This window comes from Oreochromis aureus, linkage group 15, assembly GCF_013358895.1.
Source record: "Oreochromis aureus strain Israel breed Guangdong linkage group 15, ZZ_aureus, whole genome shotgun sequence".
Lineage (NCBI taxonomy): Eukaryota > Metazoa > Chordata > Actinopteri > Cichliformes > Cichlidae > Oreochromis > Oreochromis aureus.
In genome coordinates, this window is record NC_052956.1 from 14,712,740 (window position 1) to 14,731,921 (window position 19,182).

A 19,182-nucleotide genomic window follows, 5' to 3' on the forward strand; every position below is an offset into this window, starting at 1 on the left:
CTAGCTAACAAACTAACACAGCCCACAGTGGCACATGAAATGCATCAGTGAACAGAGCCATTCTGGCTGTGGCTCTAGGGACATTGTGTACATACTGTCAGCATCCGCTTGCAATGTGGGAATTTCAAAGAACATATGGCAGCTTGTCGCTGGGTAAAAGCTCGTGTCAGAATCTAAACAAGCTAAAAGCTGTACCTAGAAAAGCCATTAACTGCCTGTTATCTGCCATTCACAAAAACACACATTCCCAGGCATGCACAGTACACACAAACCCTGAGTAATACGGCTGGAATGTGATCATGACAAGCTGGCGATAACTCAAATGGGGTCATCCACAAGGAAAGGTGGAGACACACGTGTTCTTGGGTGTTGCAGGAAAGGAATGGGGTGAGGGCTACCTCGATGCATTAGTGGAGCCAACAGCAGCATTAAAGCTCCCCACTGTCCAATTATTTACAGCTCCACACTCTGTGGCTCAGTCGAGGTCAAAAACACCTTGGCTGAGTCTGAGGCTCTCTAAATGTGATCAGCGGGATAGGTTGCGATCACTACAAGCTGTGGACCACAGCAAGAGGAAATCTGGAGAGGAACAAAACGCAACAAAAATGCGTAAAGCGTGGAATACACCTATAGACTGTGCATAAGTGATAAGCATATCTGAAAAGATGAAGATTTGCATTTTTTCTAATGCCCAGCAGGTGGCGACTGCTCTGCTTTCAAAAAGAAGTCAGGCCTTATAAAAGTCTATGAGAAAATTACCCTCCTTCTCATCTGATTTAATACAGTGAAAAACAATTTCCCTAATGGACTTGCGGCTTCAATCATTGTTTTTCAGTTTTATTCATAGCAGCATAATACTCATTTTGTAAGTTATGGGCCCTTTGAGGTTAAAAAAGAATGATAAAGCAGGATATTCTTTAGGTTCTGGCTACCGTGTGACTGATAAACCCCACACTTGTCACTTATGACACTTGTATCAAGGATTTAAATTAATGCCCACTGTTTATATTTAGTGTATGAGGAAACCATAGACTGAATATAAACCTGAATGCTCCAGAATGTCTGCTTTTGTAACAGGGCTTACATTTGCTGATGACCAGTTAATCAAGTGAATTTGATCAGCAGCATCTCACTGATACTCACCCTATTAATTTCTATGGAAACAGTAAGGCTGAGCTTAATTTTTTTCCACATAATCATAGACAACCAAAAAACAAGTACTGTCCAACTGCAGTATATTTTTAACAGCATATGCTACATGCTCTCTGCTAACATTGTTCACCTTTTTAGGGCTTTGTTTTTTAAACTTTTTTGGACCAATCAGCAAAACATGAGGAATTTTTCTAGGGTCAGCGAAAGAAAGAGGAGAATCAGAAACTGTATTTCTAAGTTTAGTGCTAGTGCGTTCATATTTACACACAAAATAATAAAACGGAGAGACAAGGAAGTGTGTTTCACCAAAGAACTGATATTCACATACCATCTTCTCAAAGTTATTAACCTCAGACCTACAGTGTCTTGCTCAGTGGCCTCTTGGGAGGATGAATATTTTCAAGATTCATTTTCACCAAATAAATTTAACAGAATCCTTACTCACTACACCATGTCATGACTAGCTTCTCACTGCCTCACATCTTGCTGCTTATTTATACTTGCTGAAGGACCAATTATCTTTAAATATCTACATATCTGACAAGCCTGTTAGATATTACTTGCAATGATTTATCGCCTGTCTGACCTTACACCCAAACACAGCACAGCAGAAAGAGAGAGCACTCTTCATGGCTGCTTCCTCAGTTGCATGACCCATCTATGCACCCGCCCTCCCTCCTTTGCTAACATCCCATCCCTCTGTTCCCATGGCAACCCCACTCATCTATTCCCATGGCACCTGCCTGCTGTCGGGGAGACACACGGAGACGCGACACTGACAGATGAGGTGAGAGAGAGAGAGAGAGAGAGAGAGAGAGAGAGAAAAGAGAGACAGAAAGAGAGACTTGACGCCATTTGGCATTTTAAAAACCTGCAGGAGAGATCAGTTAAAACAGTCTTTTCACAAAAAATTGTGCAAATGTTCAGTTAAAAAGCCACAACGAGATAATGCCAGGGGAAAAAAATGGGAATACATATAGACGACATGTTCAAGTATCCCATTAAAGCAAGCCCAGAGCAAGTGCATAAAACTGCAGTGAAACCTGCTAAATAACACTGTTAGCATCCAAGCATAAAAAACCACAACCTGCTGTCTCCATAAACACACTCACACACAAACATATAAAACACATAGAAACAAACACAAAACATACAGAGAAACACAGACACTTATGATGCTGTGACACTGAAACCGGTCATTGAAGTGTGTGTGCTCTGTTTACACAACATAATCATTTTACACAACATCACATTTACTAATAATCAGATTTTAATTGTGGAAGACGCAAAAAATAAAGATTTTAAGAAAACATATTCCTCTCTATATTAAAAAGAAATAATAAGATGAACTCTTGGTTTTGTCCAGTATTCCTATTGCTGTACAAGTCTATAAGCATTACATGTTTGAGTCAGAGCATGACAAACACAACTGAGCTGTGGGAGACGAACAGTAGGGCTGAGCAGAGGGAAAAAATGGGCTAGGGGCGGCCTTTGTTTGTTTGTGTGAGTATGCATATGTGTTGCTGGAAGTGCATGTCCTTGTACTTCTCTCCCGGTGAGAACCAAGTACACAATCTGATTTGGGGCTTGGGTTGAATTCATTTACAATTAGTATTTACAATCAGATTTAGAGGTGCTTTAGGAACTGAACCAACCTTTAAGCATTAGAGTTTTCTCTTGACCTTGAAAAAAACACTCAAGATCTACTTACCAGCTTTTTCAAGAGTTCAGTCAGTGTCTGCAGCTTGCTGACATTCAAGCTCAGTAGCTGTCATTACTGCGTTCATACCAGTTTTAATATCTGTATGTCATTTTTGGCTTAAACGTTAAGGGATGTTTAAGCCAAAAATGGAACGGAATAAATTAGACAATTTGGGGAAAACCTGAATATAAAAAAAGTGGAAGTACTTAACCAAAGAAACCTTGAAAATGCTTTGAACAATGTAGGAACCATCGAAAACATTCTTTCCAAGCGAGTTTCCCCTCTACATGCACAGATTGTGAATCAAATTGTACACAATTTTTCTTCTTCTTCTGTATTTCTGTTTATGTTCACTGGCTGTTATTAACATTAAAAAAATCATGGACTGTATATCAAAGATGGATGCAGCCACTGTGATGTCACTAAGTGGTCCTTTGAGGAACCTTCAAGCTGCGTTTTAAACCCAGACATGTAGAACGAACAGACCAGATTTATTTAGCTGCTGTGCAACCTTTTTCAAATTCCCACACAGTCACGTGTTGCCAGACAGCAGCTAGTCACAGCAGAATCCAGCAGACCCTGTTTTATTTCCCATAGTAAGATACCTCACTCGGTTCTCAGAGAACCAGAGTTATGTTGGTTACCAAACATTTTTTATAGATTATACAAACCGGGCTCAGAATTAACGTGTGCTAGAAAGCATTTGATCTTTTAAACAGAGCTGGGGTGACTGTTAAATAGGTTAATTAAGCTATAGATTGTAAAGATAGCTGCATTTTCCATGAAAAGCAATCCTGTTTCATATAACAGCTTTATTAACAGCTACTGAGCCTATCTATCAAAAATTCTATCTGAATGATAACTCCATGAGCAACAAGAGCTAAAGCTCAGCTTTGGTAAAGTTCCTCCAAGTTTGCTTAGGATTATCGGTATTGTTCGCTCGCTTGCTTTAAATCTGTTTTTCTCTAGATGTGTTCTCTTCACAACTGAGCTGCAAACCTTATACGGCTGATGGTTAACGTAGCATTTTAGAGTCCCTGCTAGTGTAATTACATGCCGATGTGTGCCACTGGGTGTACTGTACGCTTACTTACTTTGGGTGTGGGACAAGAAGCGGTAGAGAGGCGGGAGGTGGCCTGGGCACGAGGTGACTCTGAGGGCGTGGTGCTGAGAGAGGCCGCGTCCCTGGGCAACACCTGCACACCCCGCGAGATAATGGAATCTGGGATCTGAGATCACATGCACCCAAACACAAACACACATGCATATAAACACCACGTACGCACATACACACACATACCATGAACCCACATCACACATCCTGATATTGAAAATTCAAAAAGCTGCACATGAAGAATTCCTACAAACCTATATACATGTAACATGACCGTGAGGACAAAGTCTTTCAACATTTTTAATAAAGTGCTAGCGAAAAATAGGACCTTTTAAAAAGAACATTGATTGTGGCTGTTTGGTGGAGTCTTACCAACATCAATCTATGACTGGACAATGAGATGAGATGTTAGACTGAGAATGGAGTCATTAAGCAGGGTCCAGGCTGCAGACTGGAGAAGTATGGAGACGTACTTGATGTTACATGTGAATGCACAGAGTATACACAAACCCACGCACACAAACACAAAGGCAGACAGTCACAACACCATGATATGTTAAAGTTATCTAAGGAGCTTCTTTACGTTATACGTCTCATCCAATAAGCGTCTTCAGTTCTGAGACTAAATGGTGGAGAGTCCAAATTTTAAGCGCTAGTCTGAGTTGTCCCTTAAGAGGGTCGTTGACCCAGTATTGATCATGTGCCTCATCAAGGTGTGAAAAAGGGTGTGGGTCATCATCAGCAGAGGTTTCGGGTGAAACCATTGTGAGACCGTGCCTCATCCAATCATGTGACTTATTGAGATCAACTGACACAAGATGTGAGTGGGCGTTAGATTGTCTGGGAAGGGACAGTTGGTGTTGTAATGCTGATGTTAATGCCACTGGAGGTTTAGAGATCTTTAGAAAGATCCATTCTTTCTCAAAGGCTTGTAAAGACATAGCTAGATGCTTTATTTTACACACCTGTGGCAATGTGACTGAAAACATCTGAATTCAATGATGATGCAATATGGCCCAGTATTGACCATATAGTGTATCTGCAAAAAATAAATATCATGGCACTATCTTATCTGCCTGGATGAGCAGCAATTGTGCACAACTGTTTTCTATTTGAACTCTCAACTTCAAAGAAAGATCAGAAAAATATACTTTGCAATTGCTATTTATATAATTTTTATAATTACATCTCACTGGCACAGCCTTTGTTATATTCAGTTATTATATTCAACAATTTACTGGTGCTGAAAGTACTACTTTAACATTATCTTCTATGAATGACGTGAACATGTAATGACGATGAAATGGATGAAATCAAATCTGAGAAAAATGTAATTTTAATGGAACAACCAACCCTCCCCTCTCCTCTCCTCTGTCCTGGTACCTTGGCGGCAATGGATGCGGCGGTTATGTGGGAGGAGGAGCTGTCCTCGGTGGACGCCACACCGCTGTCCTTCTTTTCCTCATCCTCCTCCTCACATTGGACGCCTTTATCCTCTGTCTGGCGGCGTGGCGAACTGTTTGGAGGTGGCGAGAGGGGCGGTGGTGGTGAAGGCAAGTCCTCCAGCTCGTCTGCTGCCTCCTTTACCTTCACCACTGCGTCCCGAAGAAGGTCGATGGCGTGCGGCAGCGCTGGAAGGATGAACTGGAAGCATTCCTGGAACAGATTAAGCACAGTTGTCCTAATGAGGGTTTAAATCATGGCACAATCTCATCTAATAGCTGCCAGCATGAAGAAAGTGAAGGTTGGTTGAACACATTTGAGTGTTATGACCTGAACCTGAAGGACTTTTTCTGTCAGTGGAAGAACAGATTTATAGTTGACCTCTTTCACACATATCGGTATCAGTTTTTCAAAGCGATGTTGTTTTTTCCCACTAATTAGATTAAGTTTTCTCTTCCTGTAATTTTAAATCAACATTGAAGTAGTGCTAGTTAAACTCAACATTTCCAGGTCATACAGGACTGCCAATATTCTCAAAATTACAGTGTCACTTCTAAAATCTATCAGGAAAAGGAGAACATGATGTTCTTAGACTTGGAGGGTTTTAATGTAGAAAATACATGATAAAAATGTTAAAGATTAACTTAAATATTAACAGTGTTGGGGAGTAAATGAATACATGTAGCGGTGATACGTATTTAAAATACAAAATATGAGTAACTGTATTCTGTTACTGTTACCTTCTTGAAATAAATGGATTACACTGCAGTCTTTTCCTGTTTCATATGTTAGGCTATCCCCTCTCTACTTTTGGTAATTCCACGCATTGCCGGAAACCCAAACAAAACATGGAAATAAAGGCTCTGACAGGAAATCTGACCGTGCAATGCAAACTCTGTTTGCCAGCAACCAAGCTGCTCTCAGCGTCAAAAGACTCCACCTCTAACCTAAAGAAACATCTGGAAGTAAGTTCTTTTCTAAAAACTAATGTTAGCTTATTAAAACTTCCTTGTTTTGGTTGTGGTAGGTACCTGGGTTATGTGCCACTTCAGTATCTTCGATGTACTATTGCTGTGTGATTTACTAATATTACTGAAGGCTGCATTACAACCTGCTAGCTGCAAATAATCATGTGCAGTTCTGAAAGAAGACAGAAAGAAAACATATTACTGATAAAGACAAAGTTTTCTATACGATATCACTGCAAAAAGCGCAGCCTTACCTAATGTCCACCCTACTGTTACTCATTTTATATTAAGATTTAAAGATCTAGTTGGTATTGCTTTCAGAACTGCAGATTATTTGCAACTAGCAGTCTGCGGTCTATGAACTAACCTCAGCTAACGCCAGCTAACAACGTTAGCTAGGTGGCGAGTAGCCTTCAGTCATAGTAATAAATCACACAGCAATAGTATATTCATGTAGTTGTAAAAAGCATGACAATATATCAAGTAACCCAAAGTATTCAGAATACGTTACTCACATTAAGTAACTTAACAGAATACGTTACAAACTACATTTTGGGCCATGTATTCTGTAATCTGAATATTACAATATTGTTTAAAAGTCTCAAGCCCTCCTACATTTCTTTAGTTTTTGCATCCAAGGTGCCATACTTTCTTGCAATTTTTTAATTTTTTTTTAAAAGTGGTCTTGAGAAATAGTTCTCCAAACTTGCTGAAGGTCTCCCAGTTTTTCTCTGAACATTAGTTGCCTTTTTACTTATTTCAGTCCAGTCCTTGACCATTTTTTAGTGCTTTTTTTGTTTCTTAAGCCATTTAACACTGGCCTATGATTTATACAGGCATAAAACAACCATCTAACTCAAGAGAAGACCCAGCAATGAACCAACTTAGCAAAGAACCTTTTTCAAATGGGATATTTAGCCAATTATTACCGAATGTATCACAGTCGGACACCAACAAGGTGATTCCCAAATAACTATTAGTCAAAAATTGGCCCTGTTCTGTCCTTTAAAATTTGAAGAAACTGGAATCTGCGTCTTAAAGCCACGGTCTTAAGAACTACAAAAAAAATCCAAGAAGTGCCTGACCCAGGACCTGAGAGATGCATCTGGCCCTTCAGTTGATCCATCTACTGTTCCCTGAAGCTTCATCACAAATGGCCTCAATGGAAGCTGTCAGCCATTCTTAAGGAAGGGAAACAGGGAAAAAAGGCTGAGTTATGCCCAATTACACAAGAACTGGACTGAATATTAGGAGCAACAGGTCTTATGCAGTAAATAATCTAAATTTGAAAATTTAATCCATCATGTAATAATATTTGTAAAGTATTTGATTTGCAAAATCTTCATTTTCAGCATGACAATGATCCCAAACACACTACCAACACAGTAAAAGCATACCTGGATAAAAAAAGACGCAATGGAGCACTATTAGTCATCGACTGGCCTCACTGGACCCCAAACCTCAACATTATTGAAGCAGTGTCAGATCATCTTGACAGAGAAAAGACCATAAAAAAAGCTTTGAATGTCCTTCAAGAAGCCTGGAGAACTAATCCTGAAGACCAATTAAAGAAATTAGAAGAACGCTTGCATAAGAGAGTTCAATATGGTCAAACCAAATATTGACTTTCAAACTCGCTACAATTATACAAACTCACTTTTTGCCTGTTTGTCCATGTAATAATTTTAATAATTCCCTGCCCCTAGTTCCCATTTTCCCAACAGTAAATAAATAATTGAGTGATGATTACAGTCTTTCACTCAGTACTGAGAGTAAAAGTTTATTTAGGTAAGAGGTGGGAGCAACGTATTATCATAGTTATGACAGTCAAACATGCAGGAAGTGATGCATTGACATTCCCGCAGACAGAAGGCCTCTGTAGAAAACATGCCTTAAACATGTGAGGAAAGCATTTCTGTAATATACAGTTTGTGAGATTTTAGGGTGCAAACTACTGACCATATGACACATAGAGGTGCGACCTGTTTGAGGCACAAAGATTTCATTTGAAGAAATCACAGTTCCTCTCCCGGGCTACATGTCTATTAGCTTTTGCTCTGGTACTTCCTCTCTGCATCCATCCCAGTTTCCTTCTCCAATGTCTCCATGTATGTGTGTGTCAATGTGCCTGTGGGCTCGTCGGCTAAACGCCCCATTCTCTTCACTCCCAGGACAAGAGCTAATCTGTGAAATTATTTATCTTCCTGTGTATTTCAAGCATGGAGGAGATACATTATTAATCGCCCCCACACTTTACACTGCCCGTGAATGGGCTTTCGGGGCAACTCTTCCACTCCACTGTCCGTTTTAATGTGTACATATCGGAATCCGCATTAAATCTGACAATGCTAACCTCAGCTTGACTGAATTCAAACTTCATAAATCCAAACTGCAATTCATGCATTACTGAGACAGCATTCTCAGCACCACTGTGCATAAACATTAAAAAAGCCAGGCAGGAGGACTCAAAACAGTAGATGAAAGCCAGTCCGTCCTGTTGCATAGCCGCAAGCTAACCTTTACACCCTACATCCCCATTTCTCTCGCGCATTTTCTTCCAAAACCCCTCAGCAAAACGAAGGCTGTTTATGCCTCTCGCTGCTGAGTTTGATGCCTACATCTGAGCATGTCTGGAAGATGCAGAGAGAAGGGCTGGGTGGGCTTGAGATGTACAGAGGACGGACTCCGCTAAAGAATAAGTGAGGATTGTGTCAAGAGCCTGGATATATTCATCCTTTCCAGTTTTGCACATTTAATGCATGCTGGGAATTTTTTCCCTCTTTTTTTGTTTAGCTACATTAGGAGTGTTTTTTTCTGCTCTTTCTCTCTGTTTTGTCCTGGAGGAGAGTAAATGTCAAGAACACTAAAGAGCAGAATCCCTGGATATGCTGCCAACGGATCAGACACACGAGCAGGAGAGAGAGAGGCATGGAGGAAGAGGGGAAGGCATTGCTGTTCTGAGAAAGGGTGAGAAAGGATGACAGAAAGATAGAAGGAGAGAGAAAAGTAGTGAGTGAGATGAGAGTGGATGAGATCTCAAGAGATAAAGAGTTTTGGGGTAGAGGAGAGAGAGAGAGAGATTCAGAGAGAGACAAATTGAAAGAAGAGAAAAATAGAATTGAGAACAGCAAAGAATAAATGCTGGAGCATAAGAAGAAGAAAAAGAAATGGGCAATATAAACACATCTTCAGTGCAAGTTAAGGACATGCTTCAGTTTCTAGATCAATAAAGTTACAAGAAATACCAAAATATTACCTGTTTCCAACAGTACTTTTAAAACAGCTGATATGTGTTACAGGCACAAACTGTATTCATAATCTGAAGAATATTGTGGTTTATTTGAACTTGTTGACTGAGTCAACTGCCCTGCATATACAGTACGGCTGCTCACATAGTTTTCTTACATGTCTCAGTCTCTCTCTGAGGTTATACTGTCCTCTAATGGCATCCAAAGTTAAATGCTAAAAGCTACCGTTTAAAGACAGATTTTAAAGATCTCATGGACTATTATCTTGATGTTATCTCCATTATCGGTAAGTGCCAGCACTGAATTAAATTAAACAGAAATGCAATGTTCATTACGTAAATGAGACGTAATGAACAGAGGTTAAAAGGGCAACAGGACAGAACCGAAACGCAACTGTGGTCAAAGCTCTCCAAAGCAGTAGAAAAAATGTACTCTAAAGAGGGGACTGACTTTTAATTCACGTCCTGAAAATAGGCTGAAAATCTCACTCCATGTGTATCTTGTAATTTTATTCTTTTAGTCTGGAAACTTGCAGGCACTTTTTTGCTACCGCTTCTCTTTCACAAAACCTAAAAGGAAAGCTGTCCATAGCCTCACACATGCAAACAAACCAAATGGCCAATTTCTTTCTGCTTTAACACTGAGTTGGACTTGCAGACTATGAAATGATAAAATTATGTTTACTTAATAAGCAATGGATGCTTGAACGGCTTGCCTTGCAAAAGTCTTAATTTTCCCAAATCTTTTTGAAAAAAACTCTTTAAAAATTAGACAATTAAGCCCCTGTAAGTAAATATTATAATGCCTATAAATGATTAATATTTATTATAAAACTTGTGATGGTGGCCAGGAAGAACCCCGTTTTTATAAAGGAAGAACCGTTCAGAAGACAGGACTGAATGGAGAGCCATCTGTCAAGTCTGGTTGATGAATGAAAGAAAGAAAAGTGAAAAAAGAAGTGCATGGATAGTCAAAGACAAAACATAAGTGGGAGCCAGTGGTGGCTTGCAAATGCATAATGGTGGAAACTTGTGGAGGTGAGAAAAAAAATTCTTAATGTATGATGGGACCTCAGCAGCCTGAGCCTATAGAAACATAAGTAAGGGACGATACAGGGCCACCTAATCCAGCTCCAACTCTAATATCTGTCAAAAAATTAAAGTTTGAAGCATAATCTAAAAAGGAGAGAGTTTATCTGCCTCTTGAACCACAACTTGTTTCCACAGGTGAGGGGCCTGATAGCTGAAAGTTCAACATCCATGCACTCCTTTTTTCACTTCTCTTTCTCTTCATCACTCAGCCAGACTTGATACATAGCGTCCCATCTGGTCCTGTCTGCCGAAGGGTCTTCCTTTTAAAAGGAAATTCTTCCTTCCCACCATCGCCAAGCGATTACATTGTTCAGCAATGTAATTACTCCTGTGTACAGTAACACAGAACTGTACAGTACAGTGGATACACACAGTCTTCGAAATATGCATACGCTGTGTGGAAAATAAAGCTTTTCAGTATTTTCCATGCATTAATTTATAACCAGCAAATGTAGAGGTTTTGGCAGTTTGGTTGTCTGGATCATTCAGGTATGTGTTAATATAATGCCACAATCTTCCCAGAGGTGGAAGACAGTGGTAGCAAAATTACTCCAAAAACAAACTGTGTAATCCTAAGAGATTGCAAAAAAAACACAATGCCTACATCTCAGACTCTAATGCCTCAGTTAGCATGTTAAATGCTAATGGAAAAAAATCTCCTCTCTACAAAGAACATGGCTTAGATTTGTAAAGTCGCATCTGGACACGTCACAAGATTTGAACAATGTCAAATCTTGTGCACAACTCGAACAATTTCCTTTGGACAGATTAGAAAAAGTAGAAATGTTTGGCACCATATTTGGTGAAATCCAAACAACATATCAGCACAAACACCACATTCTGTCAGTCATGGTGGTGGAGTGGTTTTGCAGCTACAGAACTGGGACACCTTGCAGTTTTTGAGTCAACCACAAAGCATTTTCGAGACCAAATATTCTTGAGTCATATGTAAGGCCGTCAGCTAAAGTTTGGCTGAAAGTCTATTCTATCATGGGCTGTGCTCATGACTGTACATGCATAGATAAAGCAAAAAAGAATTCAAACCATTAGTTCTCAAAAATGAGAGTTGAAAATGTTAAACAGTGTATGGCTACAATAAGAAGGTGTAAATCCATGTTGAAATGATATATAGCTAAATTAATTTGCATCAGCTCTGCGGGTTTTAGTAAGAAACTAAAACAAAATTCGCCCACTGGACAAAAATGTCATTGCACTGTGCAGAAAAGCCTTTCCCACTGTGGGTTGAAACATTGTTACCAACAATATTATTAGCATGTATTTTAATGATGAAGTCAGCATGAAATGAAAGAAAAAAAACTGTGCACTTTCCAACTGCAGTGTAACTGTTGCTAAGTTATTCTTTTATGTAGCGCTTAAGTAGCATAGTTTGAGAATACATAACGTGTCTCCACACTCCAACACGAAGGGAAATTTGGGGGAAGAGAGCAACAGCAACCTGCAGTTATACGTTAATGATCAGTTTCCTATCAATTATGTGAGATGTGAGAAGAAAAACACTGTTGCCTAAATTATGATGCCTAACCAAAATTTTAATACTGCCTTCCAGAAGGAAGGATAACAAGGTTGTCACAAGAGTCCAAAAGTAACATGCTACTGAGCGGCATCATGGAAGATGCCGATTTCCAAGCTTCACGTCAATAACTGCCTGTTTGCTGCTTCAGTTTTTTCGTGTCTTATGATTATTGAAACCTAAAAAAAAAGGGCCACTGATAAATCACTGGAGCACCCTTTCATGTCATTTTCATACCAAAAGTATTTCTACTTTAGTCAGAATGTATTTATAAAAGCAGTTACAGAACAGAGTCCATAGAAGACTACCAGCTTACTGGCTCTGAGAGTAAAACCATGTTCTCATCACCATTATTTCAAAGTCTCTTTACAGTGGAGACAGAATTAAAGCATCAACAACACATATTAATAATTCACTGTACAAAAAAAAAGAAAGATCTAAAGTATTTAGCTGAAAACTTGATATTTAAATGCTGTAAATGGACATGCTTTGGATTATATCTGCAGTATAAATGAGGCCAAAGAGACTAAATGAGGAGCTAAAAGGTGTGCAGCTGACAGTCGGACACAAGGGGCTTCATCCGGCTGGCTCAGCTGGACATCCCTGTTATCTTTATGACAGGAGATCATTGTAATAAAAGCCCGCAATGGGCTTCCTGTGCCGTTAACTTTCACTGGAGGTTGTTGAGGGAGACACTAATATGGCAGCAGATGGGGAGAGGTGGTGTAATTGATTGAAAGAAATACTAAAATCGATCAGGAGACGCGGGCGTGTAACGAGACAGCGATAGATGTGCAGGTGAGCAAGGCGGAGAGGGAGAAGAAGGTCGAGAAGGAGACAGCAGTAGGTGAAAACACATTCACGTATATATAATTACAAGCGTATGTAGTTTTACATTGCAATAAACAAATATGAGCACATATATGAAATCACATGCGCAAGTTATAAACTCAAACCCACAACTTAATTCATATATTTAGATATACAGTAGACAACAGTTAACAGTTAATATTAAGACTTCGTTGTCAAATGGTTCAAAATTTAATTACAATAACTAAATGTCTTCTGAAGTGAACAGTTGGGCGTCGGGAACAACAGTTGAGAATTATTTTAATAAAAATAAAGGCCTCACAGTAGGAAATCGGTACAACAAAGAACACTATTCGCGTAGATTTATGGAGAGATTTGGTTTTTTGCCATTTAAAACACAGACTAACTGCACTTTGGGGTATTTTAGAAATGTAAGCAGAGTAACTAGCAAAGGTACTCTATTGGATTGGTGTGGTGATACCCTTGGCGAGGCCTAGTTTCATAGTTTTTCCATCTTTAGAAACTCTTGTGTGATTTTGGATGAATGCTTTGGATCTTAAAGCTGGAATTCCTCTCTTCTGCAGGTTTCTGAAGGACCCAGAGTCATTTTGTCAGCCAGTTTATTTTTTAAAAAACATTTCCAGGGATTCACAGTGCCATCTATAAATGTCATCTCCTAACACCTTGTGCTCTGTATCATCACACTCCCACTTCATTGCTTCACTGTCGGCACTGCCCATTCCCAGTGATCGTTTTGCCCTGGACTGCACCAAACATGCTGGATCCCATATGAACCAAAATTTTTTATATTGGTCTCACGTGGACAAAGAATGTGCTCCCAATATTTATCTAGTTTCTTTTTATTTAGCAACTTTTAATTGTACATTTTTGAGGTAAAGAGAGAGGAAACTAGTTGCGCCACGTCGCTATGGCTTGTTTTTTTACTGCTCATACTGTTGTTGCCGTGTTTCCCCTGCTTTTTATCTGTTTACCAAGTCTCCTGCATCCTTTTCCATCCTTTGTAAGGTCTAAAAATCAGACTTTTCTAGAAATTATCTTCCGTGTGGAGCTATGCTAATGCATAAAGTTCAGACAGTTCTGGTATACAAAGGACATTTTCATGTTCATGCAAATAGACCTACTAGTAATCACAGGTGTATTCAATTATCTTTCAATGATCACAGGTTTTCTGACTTTTGTATCAGTGATTGCAGTTGTATTTACTACTGGTTTAATGAGTTTCTGAGTTCTAATGAGTTTGGAGCCTGTCGTTGCTCAGAAGCTCTTTGTAAAGATTCTGCTTATCAACTTAGAAGTAATGCAATCAGTGTAATGGCTCATTTACACTAAGTTAAAAGTAGAACAGTAACATCCTTGTGACATCCAGGAGATGAGCATGCAATATCCTCAAGCTCTGGGTGACCACTTCAATCACAAGGCACTTGCACAGGTTGCCTAGTCGGAGGCAACCGAGTGTCTGATCGCAGTCATTAAGTGAATTTGATCACAAAGAGGTATCTAATGCTGGACCAAAAGCCTTCTAGTGATTGATTTGTTCAGTAGCAGATTGCTGCGGTTACCAGTAGTTTGCACAGACGATGCCGGCTGTACGCGAAGTCTCTCCCACTACTCACAGAGATAAAATTTGCAATTTTCACTCATTTCACATTTAAGTAATATTGTCCATTGTGCTAACCTCTGTTACATTAAAGCAAATCAAAACATAGAAACATTAAAACATCAATGTGGGCTTACCATGACAACACAAACACCAAAGTCCACCTGCAGATCAGTCTGCACAGAAGTAATCAATCAGTCAAACCAAGCAGACAGAGGCACACAACTACACCATACAACAATAAATCCATATACAAATGGTGCACCTGGTGTTTACACGCACAGGGGTAATGAGTAAATGCAACAGTGTGGAGAATCCAACGTAAGATGAGCTTCAGGTGTTACAACATTAAGCTAATGCTATTCAGGCAAACAGGTCAAAGCAAACTAGCTACAACAATAAAGAACCAGAAGCACTACCATGAACCCTGCTCTTTACTTTGTTTCAGAAGAGGTATTTTGCACAGAAAGGTCAGCCTAAAATTTGAAACAAACACAGTTGGACACAGTAACTGTTCAAGAATAATTCACTAAGCTCCAAATTTCTCACACTACATGGACTAACTAAAATATTTTACAATATGTTTTCTTGGTTGGCAGCAAGCAAACATGTCATATGCAAACAGGTCTAATGATCTGGAGCAACTAGATTTTACAGGTCAGATAATTTTTAAAAAAATTAAATATTAGCCTACAAATGCTACAGTTCCAACAGTGTGGAAAAAAACATATTCACGCATTTTCAGCATCACCGAAAGAATGCATGCAAATTCCAGTGACAGTGATGTATTACAGTTTGTGCTGCGGGGACTTCATTCTGCGGTGTCGGTAAAATAAGACTTAAAAGTTTGGATGTATGAAAGATGTGTTCAGCAGAGAATCTGCATAGCACAGAAACATAGTGTAAATGAAAGCTTGCAGCCCATTTTTAAGTAAAAATGAACACAACCTGCTCCAAACCAGGGTATATACTGTATAGATATATATATATATATGTGAAAAAGTGTTTGCCTCCTTCCTGTTTTTATTTCCTGATTTGCCAAAAATCATTTTGATGATCCCCAAGACTTTTGGGAAAATATTCTTGTTGAACTTTGTGGAAGGTTTGAGTCCCATTACATCTGGAGTAAAACTAACACAGCATTTCATAGAAAGAACATCATACTAGCAATCAAACATGGTGGTGGAAGCGGGGCTACTTTGCTGCTGGACAACCTGGATGATTTTCCATATTTAATGCAATCGTAAATTCTGCTCTCTACCAGAAAAGGAGAATGTCTATCAAGCTCAGTAGGACAACAGTCCCAAACACACCAGCATAGGGCTTAAAAGGCTAAAAAACAATACAAAACAAAACAAAAAAATCCCTAGTTAAATTTCATACTTAGTTTTGATTGAGTTCCTTTGGCATGACCTTAAACAGGCCATTTATACTGGCCTGAGAGAAGGAGAGACATAGAGACAGGTGCGCGCGCACACACACACACACACACACACACACACACACACACACACACACACACACACACACACACACACACACCGAAATCAGCTCTCACATATAATAATTCAATTGTCAAATATCAACTGTGGGCTCTTCTATTGTTTCCTAGTCCTTATTGTGATTTTTACTTTTGTAATTCAGCTCCTTTGTCTGCTAGACTATATATGTGCCAGCAAACCGTCAGCCTCCCTGCCCGCCTGTGACTCTCCTCTCAAGTTTGCACACCCTGCTTGGTTGCCTTCAATAGCTAGAGACCACCGACTACTTGGACCCCTCAACTCGGCATCCCCTTTTTGTGTCTAAACCTTTTAAAGGCTGGCCCGGTGTTCCTGCCTCTGCCAGCACTGGCTTTAAAAACTGCAACGGTGTTACTCTAGGAAGCTTTCACACAGATTGTGATGTACAGTATATATTTGAACCACATAAACATGAATGTTCATCTCTTATTTCAGGTGAGTCTGTTTTGTTTTTTTTGTTGTTTTTTTTAAATCCAGAAGAGAAAGCCCATGATGCACTTGCTTGCGGCGTCTCCTACCTGGGAACCTTTCTTGCTTCCTGGTAAGTTAATAATAAGTGTCTTCCCTCGGATACCACACACAGGTCTGTAAACAGACAGAGAAAGTTTAAATGAATACAGCGGAACAAAGTGCTGTGAGAAATATGCTCAATTATAGTGACAAATGTGGGTGCTGCTCTTCTTCCACTGTAAAACCAAAATCTCCTTAAATCAAGTGACAAAAATAAGAAAGTGTTATGGTCTTCTTAACCATGAGGAAAGAGGGTCTACTAAAAAAAACCTGCCTAATTACCTGCCTTGAACACTTAAATACAGTAATTTTAATGTCAGATTCACAGGACATTTTAACATTAGCTGTGCTGCAGTTTAGTCTGAGCTTGGAATCACTACTTTGAAGGGAAAACTTTCCCCATGTTAGGGTGATACAAGAATTAAATAAAATGTGTTTTGTCGTAACATATTTACTGACTTTCTTAAATGTTTCCTCTGACATAAGTCCTACAACAAAGACACTAATAAAGAAAAAGACTAACAATGAAACTAAAGATTCTCAAACAATAAAAATTAAACCAAAAGAAAAAAATAGAAATCCACTCGTAATCGAACTTCACTGGAAACTAAACTTAATTGAAAACAAAAATCAAAATGAAATAAAAACTAGGACTTCTTAGAAAATGCAGTGTTATAATAACTCTGGTGTGTGTGATTCTGCTGTGCTGTCTGTACTAAAATGCGTCTGACCTGGAAAGCATGCCCAGTGGTGTGACGTTGAGGGATCCCATCAGCATTGCCAGAGACATCCCTGGAGCCTCGCGCTCTATCACCTCCTTAGTGGCCTGGAGAGACAGGAGGAGAGTTGTTAGTGTGATCATTGTCCAGCCAACCATGCGAGTCATGCCATGTCAACTAAAAACATTGCTGCTGTTCCTTCTCTGAGCAAACTGGAGCAATACTCATTAGGGGAAACACTGGAATTATATTATATGCTGTAAAGAGACAGCTGTAAAGATCTGATGGCGCAAATACCTGCATGCTTGAAAGTGTTTAGTTGCCACTGACTCTAATCAGTGGCATAGCATAGCATGACAGAGCTGCACATGAGAAGGCAAACATCCAATCCAGTCTTATCAGACTTAAATAGCCTTTCACCTCCTAACCAATATAAGAGTACAGCGGGCAATTGCCAAATGAATTCACAGCGTGCAGCACCTTTGTCTAAACCCAGCTCTTAGCAGAAGCCTCTGAAGTGGATCTCTTGTTGTGTGTTGATGCGAGAAATTGCAAATATAACTAAACAAATCAATAACAACAGAAACCAACTGTATTCCCATGATGTCAGCCAAAGGGCCAGATGCATCTCTCATGTCCTGCGTCAGGATTTCTTCCCATTTCTTAAGATCATGACTTTCAGATACTGTTCATCTGTTGTAGTTGTTTATTAGACCTGCCATCCTTTCTTTGCTTCTGAACTCATCCAGTTTCCTCAAAAACTTTAACAGCTGCTTGGGAATCACCTTGTTGGTGTAAAAATACTATTTTATGCTTATCAAACTGTGTAAAGTTTTTTTTTTTTTGCAGATTCAATTGAACAAATGGAACAAATGATGTTTTGACAGGCTGCAAGTAACAGGGTGCCTAAAGACACATTATCTGGTATGTGTAGGCACAACATGGTTTCATGTGCCTTTTTTACACTTGAATGATTCATAGGTGAGTGTTAAGTGGCATAAAAAATTGGACAGTGGTACCTGAAAGTGGTCAGGTACCAATGTTCAAAAAAAGCCCAGAGAACTATTACTCAAGACCACTTAAAAAGTCTGCAAAATATCAAGAAATGATTGGTGGTTCAATACTTTTGTACAGACTTTTGCTGCCTAAGCAAAAACGACTATAGGAAAAAATATATAGATAAGAAAATGAATAGTATCTCGTTGTTGCCCATAATACGCAAGTCAGACAGATTAAAGGCTATATGGTGGAAACAGCTCTTTATTAAAATATTTGGCTTTTAATTTTTTAGTGCACAGATATGTTTATGGGACCAAAGTTGATGCAGCACATTCCTGACAGATAGATGGCAAAAAAAGTGCCCGGTCCTCCAGGTGTGTGTGTTGGGTGCCCTTGAGTTGAGTGACACTTCAAACGCACCATTAGCGAGGGAGAGGGGAGAGGAAGAACTTCAAAGGAGAGGAGCCACTGATGAGCATCTCAGGCTTGGACTCAGGAGAGGAGAGGGAAGGGAGGGAGGGAAGGGAGAGAGATGAGGAGAAGGGAAAGAGTGTGGGAGGGAACTGAGGAAGAGTGAATGAGAAACAAGAGGGAAGGATGGAGACAGTGAGGGGTTAAGCTCGACTCATACTTCATCGAATACATCACGCAGAATCAAGAAGGCAGAGATCTATGCCTGATGTGCCACTCCACAAATATTTTTGTGGCATGCTTTTGATGAACTCTGCCAGATTTTACACATTTTTTTCTTCACTTA

The 19,182-nt window shown here is 39.5% G+C and overlaps 1 protein-coding gene across 5 annotated transcripts in view; it reads right to left on the reverse strand.

Moving 5' to 3' along the window:
• The window catches only part of gphnb (gephyrin b), a 112,735-nt gene that overhangs the window by 39,126 nt on the left and 54,427 nt on the right, over window positions 1–19,182 (reverse strand). For all 5 annotated transcript variants that reach the window (XM_039598511.1, XM_039598510.1, XM_031730251.2 and 2 more), the window contains exons 5-8: window positions 17,439–17,533; window positions 16,716–16,782; window positions 5,352–5,624; window positions 3,949–4,083 (exon numbers count right to left, since the gene is read on the reverse strand). In XM_039598511.1, the coding sequence (XP_039454445.1) occupies window positions 3,949–4,083; window positions 5,352–5,624; window positions 16,716–16,782; window positions 17,439–17,533 (570 nt within the window). The remainder of the gene's footprint in view (window positions 1–3,948; window positions 4,084–5,351; window positions 5,625–16,715; window positions 16,783–17,438; window positions 17,534–19,182) is intronic.